Here is an 11,552-nt window from a genome sequence, read left to right as displayed (position 1 = left end):
CTTTTGAAACGTTTTTTTTGGTTTTCGTTTTTTTTTTTTTTTTTTAAGAGAGAACTTCAAATTAAAGCAATTACCATGAATTTATTCCAGAAGCATGTGGAATTATTTTTCTGTAATCCATACATAGACATGTAGGATGGACTCTACCTCCTAAAAGGTTTTATTAAGATTGTAATTATGTCTCTCACTCAACAGTGCTGAATAGCTGAACAACCTCAAACTTCAAAAATTTGCTGAAAACTTGCTTGAAAACCTTTGATATACCTAAAGTTTTCCCTTTTCCCAAAAAAATGTGCTATTTGTGTGACCCAGCTCAGTGTTTAAACTTGATAAACCTCTTTCGGGAAAAAGGCTGGTAAATAATCACAATTACATAAATAATGCATAAAAAAGTGTGCAGGAATCGTGCAGCCAAGGAAAGAGAATGTAAGGTTCATGTGATTACCTGACCATGTGATATCGGTTTCTGATTTGATACTCTGAGAGCAACAGCAGTTTTAAATGAAAGAACTGTTGAAGTAGAGACCTCAAACATAATTCCATTGAGCAGCTCTAAGTCAAAAAATATTTTACAACTAATAAGACAAGGCAGGAAAATCTTTCTGATCCAGGTTGCATAATAATGAAGCACGTCCTGAGACGTACACCTTTAGAAATGTTTTGTTTGTTTTTTTTGCAAGAGAAAACTTCAAATGAAAGCAGTCACCATGAATTTATTCCAGAAGCATGTGGAATTATTTTTCTGTAATCCATACATAGAGATGTAGGATGGACTCTACCTCCTAAAAGGTTTTATTAAGATTGTAATTATGTCTCTCACTCAACAGTGTTGAATAGCTGAACAACCTCAAACTTCAAAAATTTGCTGTTTCATCAACTTGCTTGAAAACCTTTGATGTATCTAAAGTTTTCCCTTTTCCAAAAAAAATGTGCTATTTGTGTGACCCAGCTCAGTGTTTAAACTTGATAAACCTCTTACGGGAAAAAGGCTGGTAAATAATCACAGTTACATAAATATTGCATTAAAAAAAGTGTGCAGGAATCGTGCAGCCAAGGAAAGAGAGTGTAAGGTGCATGTGATTACCTGACCATGTGATCACCTCAAAAGTAAACAACTCCATCCATGTGGACAACTTACTGTGTGTTAGTCCACTGCAAAGGATGAAGACATTACTGTTTACTGTGTCTTTAACAGCTCTTTTCCACCTCATAGATGCAGTGCTTTAAGATACATTTCTCTGTCCACACCAACAGTCTGAGAGCTCTCTAGTTCGGCCAAGTCCGTCAGCCAAGTCCGTCTGGGTCAATCGACAAAATAGTGCAGAAGTGGAAAGAAAATAAATAATTTTCTGATTCTTCAGAAATGAAAATCTGGAAAGTGTGCTGTGCATTTTTAAGTCAATAGATTGTAGAAACACTGTAAATACATTTTATTTTAAATGAGGACATGTCAGCAATTATTTGCACATGAAACATCTCTATTGGCATTATAGTATTTAATAACTGCTGACCAGTATTTTACATGTCTCCACCAGCCAAAGTAAAACAAATTTGGTCATAGCTATATGTGTGTTATCGGTTTCTGATTTGATATTCTGAGAATATTAAATTCTCAGAATATCAAATTCTGAGTTGAATATCTCTACTTCAACAGCAGTTTTAAGTGAAAGAACTGTTGAAGTAGAGACCTCAAACATAATTCCATTGAGCAGCTCTAAGTCAAAAAATATTTTACAACTAATGAGACAAGGCAGGAAAATCTTTCTGATCCAGGTTGCATATAATAATGAAGCACGTCCTGAGATGTACACCTTTTGAAACGTTTTGTTTGGTTTTCGTTTTTTTTTTCGCAAGAGAGAACTTCAAATGAAAGCAGTCACCGTGAATTTATTCCAGAAGCATGTGGGATTATTCATCAATCATTTTTCTGTAATCCAGCATACATAGAGATATAGGATGGCATCTTCCTCCTAAAATGTTCAATTCAGTTTGTAGTTATGTCTCTCACTCAACAGTGATGAATATCTGAACAACTTCAAACTTCAAATTTTGCTATTTCACCAACTTTTTTTAGAAACCTTTGATGTTTCACTGTTTACTTTGAGGTTGCACAAATTGAACGAATATTTAACGTTTTCCCTTTTGTGCTATTTGTGTAACTCAGTTCATTGTTTGAACTTGATAAACCTCTTACGGGAAACAGTTTGGTAAATAATCACAGTTACATAATGCATAACAAAGTGTGCAGGAATCGTACAACCATAATGCATGTGATTACCTGACCATGTGCTCACCTCAAAAGTAAACAACTCCATGTGGACAACTAACTATGTTAGTCCACTGCAAAGGATGGAGACATTACTGTTTACTGTGTCTTTAACAGCTCTTTTCCACCTCATAGATGCAGTGTTTTAAGACACATTTCTCTGTCCACACTTATTTTGCTGTTGTAAGAAAGAGTATTCACTCACAGAAAATTCCAAGTCACCTGTCAGTCTTTTCATAAATGGACGTTCCAGAATGTTAGCAGTGAGGCCAGAGCATAAAATGCTTTTCAGCCTCTAAAGGGCACAGTTTGGCTGTGAAATGCTCCTGTTATTAAATGTGCAATTTAACACTGACATATTTGAAATGATTAAACCTGCAATAAAATAAGAAATCAGAATGAGGGGTGAAAAGTCTCATTGGGGCATGCCATTAGGATTACATAGGGAAGAGCAGTGACCGCCTTGCGAAGGCCTTGCGAAGGCAGTCACTGTTAGTTGAAGGCAGTCACTGCCTTCCATGTAATGCATAGCAGGCACCTATTGTTCTACGCCCAATAGAATGTCTCTTTATTTATTATTCTTCCGTCACCTTTAATGCGGCTCGTACCGCTGCGTGCCCACCCACAAAAAAAGGTATCAAAACGTGCGCCTCAATCTCGGCATCCGGGCTTTTATTTTTATTGGGGATCGGAGTTACGATGGCGACGTAAAAAGCGAAAAACGAGCTAAATTTCCAACTGCCGAAACGCAGACTGTAACTGACACCAACTGCCGCTTTTTTAGAGTGAGAAAATTAGTGGATTTTTGACCCCAAAACAATTTTGAAATCGCGCTCATGCCTACAAAAAATGCTCTATTGGTATGAAAGTCGGTCATGACATTGATACGAATGCCTGCTCCGGTAAAATGTTTTCAAAATTTCTCTAGGACTGACGGTTTTCTGTCAAGGTGCTTCAGAGTGAAATCATGTGACAGGGTAACCTCAGGCACTCAGCCATTAATTTTCAGACTTTTCTGAAAAATTTCTGAGCTCAGCGCACACCATTTTTCTCTCATTGCTGCTATTTCTGTGAGTGACATATAGATATGAATCGCGGGACTATTGGAGACAACAAATAGCCCTCTCATATGCTTCAAACTGTTTTTGGATCGGCCTTACGGATCCTGAAGGGGAAGCAGTTGTTCGGACTGCTTTTTTCATCAAAACTGACTGGGTGTCTCATAAAGATAGAAATCCTTCTCCACCTTTCTGTCTCACACACACGACAGTTAGCAGAGGCTTAATCACTATAGCAACAGAATACAGAGAAAGGCAGAACGGCTGGTTTGGACTACAAAGACTCTGTAGTTCTAAACATGGCGGAACACTTTAATACAGAGGGCAGAGCAGAAGGTCAGAACTACAACATGGTGGAACACTCAATTATTACAGAGGAGGGCTGAGCTGGGATTTAGAACTACTTGCTGTTTTGAGCATTATATAGCTGGATTAACCAAACAACTGTTACACATTGGATTAGTGTGGCCATTTAAAATGAAGTTTACTGAAATTTCAAAATAAAAGCCCTGACAATTTTTACATCAGGTAATTGCTCCTTTGGTCTCTATGTGACTGGTTTAAACAAACCACTGTTACACATTGAATTAGTGTGGTTATTAAAATGAATATTACTGAAAGTTAAAAAAAACAAACAACCTGCACATCCCTCTCACGTCAGTGCACCGCCATAGGCGGTGCAAAAATATTAAGCTTTTTTTTTTTACCTTTTTTGTCTCAGGATAGTGAACAGCAAGGCAGTTCATTAACATTAGCACAAACATTAGCATTTCACTGCCCTTAACTAATGCAAGGGCATTAGCATTATCCTTTTACCTAAAATAAAAAGCCTTTTACCTAAAATAACATATTGGCATATTAGCATATTAGTTTAGTATACTGAATGAAGTAAGTCAATAACAGACAACATGCTAGTGATGCCCCACATGATACTGATAGCCTTCACGCTAACATTAGCATTTTGGTTAATTTTAGATTATGTATTCATTTTAACATAATGAATGGTACAAGTACAGCTTTGTCAACATGCTTCTGCCTCTCCACAGGTTATTGACTACATTGCAGCTTTCTTTAGCATCAATGCTAATTTTTAGCATCAGAACGCTGGGTCCAAGCCGACGGGCACACTTTGGCATGCCCCGGTTAAATTTCTCAAGGAATTTTCTAGTTTTTTTGTTATTTAGTGTCCTGTAATCTTACTCTGTAGCCATGAACTGGAAAGTGTAACAAAAACAGACACTTTTAAGAAATCCTTGAATCCTGCTTTCCACAGTAATCCAGTTTTACATTCCTATGGACTATGCAAACCCACCAAAAAGAACATATTCAAGCTTGCTTGAAATTTTCTCCTAAAACTGGCTTTATGTTCAAACCTGCACAGTGCACTATGGATAAAACAGCTCGACAGTTGAAGTTTTGACACAGCTGGGTGTTTCAACAGAAAGTGATCTAAGACAAAGTAGATGGACAAAGATAAAGCTCAACTATTCTAAATTTGTGGAATAAGCTTAAAAGTTAGCAATTTTAAACAGGCAATTAGAGAGAGCTGCGAAATATTCAACCACAATTGAACAACAGTTTTTGTTTTTCATAGGTTGGAAAAGCTTAAAGGTTTCACCACAGACATTAGAATATGTTAGAGGGGCTTACAACTTTCTTTAGTACATCTAGTTAATTTCGCGACTATCATGATCATTTTGCGACCTCTTGTGGCCGAGTTACACTGTGAAAATTCAAACTCAAAATGATTTACATCAGGGGTCCATGATACCTTTGTTTGAGTTTTCTTCACTGTAACAGTTTTAATATATAATTTACAATACTACACATCATGGCAGTAAAACATTACATCTAAACAACTTATGGATTTAATGTTATTATTATTATCTCCGCTTCTCAATTACTTACCATTCAAAAAACATGTTGATCAAATTGATCAAAATTACTTTAAACATTTCATTATTTCATTATTGATGAGTTGAGTCTAATTAGTTATAATAAATAGGACACGCTGGAGGGACTATGTTTCTCGGCTGGCCTGGGAACGCCTTGGGTTTCCCCCGGAGGAGCTGGAACAAGTGGCTGGGGAGAGGGAGGTCTGGGCCTCCCTTCAGAAGCTGCTGTCTACGCTACCCGACCCCGGATAAGCGGAAGAAAATGGATGGATGTATAAATAGTCTCATTAAGGGGACAAAGATTTTCATTTCTAATTGGACAGCCATGCGTCACTTATAAAAATGTGAAAAGATATTGTGAGGCGTTAAACCACAGAATTTCTTGAAGAGGAGAATTATCTAGTCCAGGTTTGAAGTGTCTAGGAGTTGTAGTTTTTTAATTGGAGCAGGTCTATGGTGATCCAGGTGCACAAAAATGGTGAAAATCAAACTTTATCAAGTTTCCACAAATCAGGAAAAGGTTTCACAAATCCCAAACATGGTTATAAAGATTCTTCTTGAAGAGGAGAATAATCTAGTCCAGATTTGAAGTGCCTGTGTGTAGTAATTTTTTTAATGAGAGCAGTTCTGGTATGAAAGAGATACAAAAATATGGTGAAAATCGAACTTTATTGAGTTTTCACAAATCAGAAAAATGTTTCACAAATCCCAAACAAGGTTTTAAATATTCAGCTTGAAGAGGAGAATAATCCAGTCCAAGTTTCAAGTGTCTCGGTGCAGTAGTTTTTAAACTAGAGTCGATTAAAGATGTGGAAGGTAGTGACAAATTAGGTGAAATCGCCCTTTAACGATCGGAAGCTAGAATTGGAAACCAACTTCAGCTTCGTTATGATACGCGATGATACGGCCCCTGTGTAAGCCGGACAGAGAGAACTTCCGGGTCAGACCGCTCGTCAATAATGAAATAATGAAAATCGAAATTAACAGCTTTTTTCTTTATTATTTTTGCAATTGCCGTTTTTCTAATTTCATTTTAAAAAAGAAAACAAAAAACACATGCTTGTTTTGTTTTTGCAATTTTATTTTGAAATGAAAAAAAAAACAAACAAAGAACGAACCATACAATATTAAAAATCAAATTGTATATGTTTATTATATTATATTGATAATAATTGTATGTATTTTATTATTATTATTATTATTATTATTATTATTATTATTCACATCCACATTACAAATATTATTATTTGTAATACAGATTCAGTCGACTGGTCGGGTTTTTTTTTTTATTTATTTTATCATGGTTTAATACACTTTAGCGCTGCGAAAGCGGAAGCGGAAAATGCAAAATTAAAACAATGTAATAACCAGGATGTGATAGGGAGGCGGGATTTGTGTCGCAGAGAGACTGTTGATTGGCTGCGTCCTCTGCCTATAATTCATGTTCAGGGCGGGTCTTGTTTACATAACAGTAAAGACTTTCCGCCAGTGCTTTCCTATTTCCCTTCTGTCGCACGGCACGCATAACAACGATGTGGAAGATTATTTTTGTTTTACTTTCAGCTCTTGCAGCTGTGGAGGGGTCTTTGGTTGGTGGCGCGACAGATATAGACATCCACAATGACGGTGTCCAAAATGCGCTGAACTTCGCTGTTGTCCAACACAACAGAAGAAACAACGACATGTTCCTCCGTCAAGCAGCTGAAGTGGTCAAGGCTCAGGTTCAGGTATGTTATCTTTTAATACTTTGAAATGTTTGTATTTATTTTATTCAAGTCCGATAAGAAGATTATTACAGGATACCACTAACATAGCACCCGTAAACAATGCCTTTTAACTGCTTGAAAATTGAGTCTCTAAAACAGTAGTAAAGCGTCTGAGCTATATAGCTTTGTTTTTTTGTCTGCCGACTTTATTTTTACTTCTCTTTTAAGGTGGTCGCAGGCTTGAAGTACATCCTAACTGTGAAGATGGTAAAGACCTCCTGCAGAAAGAACACTTTTAATCAAGTGTGCGACGTCAAAAGCCTGCCAGCTGATGCTCCGGTAAATCTTGCTGACGAGCCTGTAAGGCCACTCCCTTTGTCTGCATTGGGAAGTGTACAAATGTCACTAAGCTAAAATGATTGTATTACTCATTCTCATTCTGGGCTTTGTTTTTTTGTTATTTTTTTTTTCAGCCTTACCAGTGCATATTCACCGTGTGGAGCCGCCCATGGCTCAATGACATCGAGATGGTGGAAGAGAAATGCTAGAAAGGAAACTTCTCAGCACTGTTTGTTGAGCAAACTTCATCTAACACATTTCTTTTAGATTAATTAACATACCCATCGCAGGAAATCTTTCCTATATTACTTTCTGTTTCTCACCTCATTGAATTTCTGTTTTTAAAAAACTTACTATAGAACCAACATGAAGAATTAAATAAAGCATTAAATTGTTTAATTAACTTGTAAACCCCACACAGTTATAAAATAAAGTTGCTTTGGAACTTTTATAAATGTCTAAATGTAATTATTATAAATATATTCTTTATTTGCACTGTACACATAACGTTGCACAGTAATGCGGCATGGAAAACATCATCAAATTCTTTTGAAATAAAGTTCCTCTTGGATTGTTTTTGAAAGTCTCCATGAAAATACATCTTCCTCTTTTGCTTCACAAATTAGTTTATTATTAGGTATCTGTCAGACTTTCTGCATGTTAAATGGCAATGTCATCGCAAAAGGGCTGCAGTTAATTATTAAGAATGGAAAATGTGGTCTACCGTTACTTACAAAATCCAGTAAAGGCATACACTTACCAGGCACTTCATTAGTACAATTAGTCGGAGGCGATTGGACAGTGCTTTTGGTTTTAACTTTATTGATCTGCCAGAGCTAAGCTGAATATGTTGTAAAAGGACAGCAGAACCATTTTTGTTTGTTTGCCAACTGCTGAGAAAACAATTCTTCACAAGCTTAAGTTTTAGTGCAGTAGATTAGTGTCTATCTTTTTAATAAAAAGGCTTTCTTTGTAAGGTTACATTTTTATAAAGAGAACCATTCATTGTGTAGATGTCAAGTTCTAAGTATAAAGTCACCTGGAACTCTTGGTTTTTTTTTTTAGGACATTTGACCTCTTATCCAAAATGTTTCTTCAGTTCTCATCATGCACTGGGAGTTATTTGTTTAGAACAATCTCACTAATAGCATGATTAAGGTCGCATGATCCTCTGACCCAGCTGTTCATTCTGTGAGTCATTTGGGTTGCTGTGCAGTTATTCTTAACAAACAAATACATAAGGTGTTTTTTGTGGTGTAAATGATTGTGAAACTGCCTGGGGAGTAAACAATTCATTACGCAGTCTTACGAAAGTATTCATCAGACTTCTTTTCACATTTGGTAACATTACAACCATAAACTCCAATGTGTTTATTTGGATTTCGTGTGATAGACCAGCAAATTGGACAGTGTGATAAGTGGAAGGAAAGAGATTGAACAAACAGTATCATGAAGACCAAGAAACGCTCTGGGTAGGTCAGAGATAAAGTTGTGGAAAAATTAAAGATATGGACAAATCCACAACTCAAAAATCTGCCCTGCTGACACTTTTTATGGTGCATTTTCAGTGTTACCAGATGGAAAAACCATAACAATTTCCTTGAAGTTGGAATTCTGTTTGGTAAAACTAGAGTTTGCCAGCAGTCACGAGTTTTATACCCAATATGGCTGACTCATAATACAATGTTATAAGCCTTTACTTCTGACAGTTTGCATCTTATTAACCCAATCGCACACATACTGTTAAATATCTATTCGTGAACATTTTCTTTTTGTGTTTGAAAACTTCTAACAGAGAGTAATACATTGTGATTGGGCTTGTATTGTTCATGGCAAACAGTTAATCTCATTATTTTCTGCTGGTAGAAAGTACTAAACTTGTTTGACAACAATCCGGCTTCAAAACAGATCAAATGTAGCATGACTCATTCACTCTACAAATGAGTCATGCATGCTACATTTATGAGCAAGTGGCAAGAAGGAAGGCATTTTATGCCAGACTAACGCTAAACAAACAAACAAAACAAAACAAAAAAAAAATTCAAAAGGCTTTTATTTTACAAAACTTAAAACAGGAAGTTGTTTAAACTCCACAACTTGAAAAAAACATGAACCGGTTGTTAATCATTTGTTTATATACGCATATAAAAAGCTGAAGCATCGAGTTCATAAAGGGTTTTCAACCTGAGACTCGCCATAGAAATTGAAAAACAAGCTACACGTAAACCAGACATGAAGGTGCTAAATAAAGACGAGCTTCAGATCGCTGAGGGAGTTTTGCTTAAACATTTCCCGAGGAGTTATAAGGTACCCTTTATTAGTGGCACTTTTCTGCTGAAAAAAACTAAAACATCACTGCTGTTTTGATTGTTTTCAGGTTTACGGTTCCCTCTACACTTGTAATAGGAACAAAACGAGCACTGCGGAAGTTGTTGTTGATTCGTGGCCAGAATTTAAAGTGATCCTTTTGCGCCCGGATCCTAAGGTGAGTTCACGGCCAGCGCGAATGTGGAAACGCTGTAAAAAGTGGTATCACTGATTTGCATAATTTTACATTAACATTATTATCGTGGATCAAAAGAGCCACAAAGAAATATTGATATATGTAATAATGTAAATAAAATCATAATAATCTGAAATTATTTGTTATTATTATTATTATTATTATTACAACATGAATATTTAAAGCTAAAATGTTAATTTCTGCATTTTATTATTTAAGTATAATTTATTAAAACACTAAATATCATATAATCATAGATACATTTGTTTATTCATTCAATGTACATGTCTTACTTTATTATATTTATCACATATTTCTAAATATTTTTAAATGATTTATTATTAATGGAATGTTGCACTTTTGGTTGTTAATATAGAACAAGCGATCCGAGGACTTCATGAAGAGGGTGTCGTTCTTTAGCACAGATGAGGAAGTTTTAAGGAAACTGTTGAGCGAAGAAGTTGACTGGAGCACTTATTTCCTAATTGGAGGTCAGTTATGCTGAAAATCAACAGCTGTTGTCATTATTTCAGATAAAATCCTGCAGAGTGCAGCATACAGTTTGATGAACTTTCAGTATACTATACATAACTTCAGTAGCATAATTTTACTAGCTAAAGAAGGAACTTATCAAACCACTCTTATTCATTTTCTCTGTGCTTTTTTGCTATTTTGAACTGAAGCAGCAAGATAAGAAGAGAATATTTAAAGATTTTTTTTCCCCTTAGGATTTGATATTTCCCATGTGCCCACACTCAAAGAAGTTTCTTCAGAAAAAAGAGTGAACAACAGGAGCTTCACCTTGGTGCATCTTATGTATCTTCCAGACATCAGCCATTTATGTGCACCAGATGTTGACAGGTATGCTTCAAAATACAATTAACTCAATATTATCCATCCATGCATTTTCTTACACCTTCATCCATAGTGGGGTCAGGAGGGGTGCTGTTGGCTATCTTTAGTGAACGTTTCAGGTGAGAGGAAGGGTGCACCCTGGACAGGTCGCCAGTTCATCACAGCTCAATATAATAAAATAAGAAAACTTTAACTTTGTTTTCTCTTTTTTCCCAAACAGTCAACTTGAATCAAGGATTTCATCTCTCAGCCTCTCCCACATTGACATGGTGAATAAAACCTGGAAGTTTGGTGGGGATGAGAAGGGTTACAGGCACTTTAAAAACATAATTAGCAACTTTCCAACTTGCTGCATATTGGACACTTATGGTGTACCTGTGGCCTGGATCCTGGTGTATGAATACTGCGCTTTGGGAATGTTGTACACGCTTCCCGAGCACAGAGAAAAAGGTTATGCCAAAGTTTTGATCAGCACCATGGCCAAAAAGCTCCATGCAGATGGCTACCAGGTTTATTGTTTCATAGAGGAAGACAACATGGTGTCCTATAAACTCTTCCAAAATATGGGCTTCGTTGAGGATACTTCCTACAGAGCAGCATGGTTTGAGTTTAACTTCTAACCTTGGAAATGACTATGAAGCAGCAGCTTTTAATTTTTGTCAAAATGTGATTAAATCTAAAGTGTATTTTTCAATTATGCATTAAAAGATGGATTTGCCTTTGCGTCAAATTAAATAATATTTTAGATTCAGACATGATTCACAGCTGTCATTGGCACTTTCAATGTAACTATAGTGCATTTTTATTCTAAAAGCACCACATGTATGACTGTAAACTGACATGCTTTTCAATAGTCTCCAATCAGGCATATTGTTTATTCCTGTGCAATCTTCAGTAAGCCAACAAGAACTTGATTCTACCCCAGGACTT

General features: G+C 36.1%; 2 protein-coding genes and 1 long non-coding RNA gene across 3 annotated transcripts in view; all 3 read left to right on the top strand.

Moving 5' to 3' along the window:
- The first annotated feature begins 3,965 nt into the window (after nt 1–3,965).
- The window catches only part of LOC107835608 (uncharacterized), a 9,486-nt gene continuing 1,899 nt past the window's right edge, over nt 3,966–11,552 (top strand). Inside the window, exons 1-2 of the long non-coding RNA XR_001661410.1 lie at nt 3,966–4,049; nt 6,627–6,629. This is a non-coding gene — a long non-coding RNA (uncharacterized LOC107835608). The remainder of the gene's footprint in view (nt 4,050–6,626; nt 6,630–11,552) is intronic.
- LOC103134156 (cystatin-like) lies at nt 6,685–7,715 on the top strand. The gene is made up of 3 exons (XM_007546296.2): nt 6,685–6,946; nt 7,154–7,264; nt 7,399–7,715. The coding sequence occupies exons 1-3, from the start codon at nt 6,752–6,754 to the stop codon at nt 7,471–7,473; spliced, it is 381 nt and encodes a 126-aa protein (XP_007546358.1). The 5' UTR covers nt 6,685–6,751; the 3' UTR covers nt 7,474–7,715.
- LOC103134155 (glycine N-acyltransferase-like protein 3) lies at nt 8,567–11,546 on the top strand. The gene is made up of 5 exons (XM_007546295.2): nt 8,567–9,571; nt 9,642–9,749; nt 10,144–10,258; nt 10,496–10,628; nt 10,843–11,546. The coding sequence occupies exons 1-5, from the start codon at nt 9,497–9,499 to the stop codon at nt 11,240–11,242; spliced, it is 831 nt and encodes a 276-aa protein (XP_007546357.1). The 5' UTR covers nt 8,567–9,496; the 3' UTR covers nt 11,243–11,546.

Source organism: Poecilia formosa, unplaced genomic scaffold, assembly GCF_000485575.1.
Source record: "Poecilia formosa unplaced genomic scaffold, Poecilia_formosa-5.1.2 Scaffold15, whole genome shotgun sequence".
In the NCBI taxonomy this organism is placed as follows: Eukaryota; Metazoa; Chordata; class Actinopteri; order Cyprinodontiformes; family Poeciliidae; genus Poecilia; species Poecilia formosa.
Note: the sequence above shows the minus strand (reverse complement) of the source record. Positions and strands in the feature narration are given on the sequence as shown.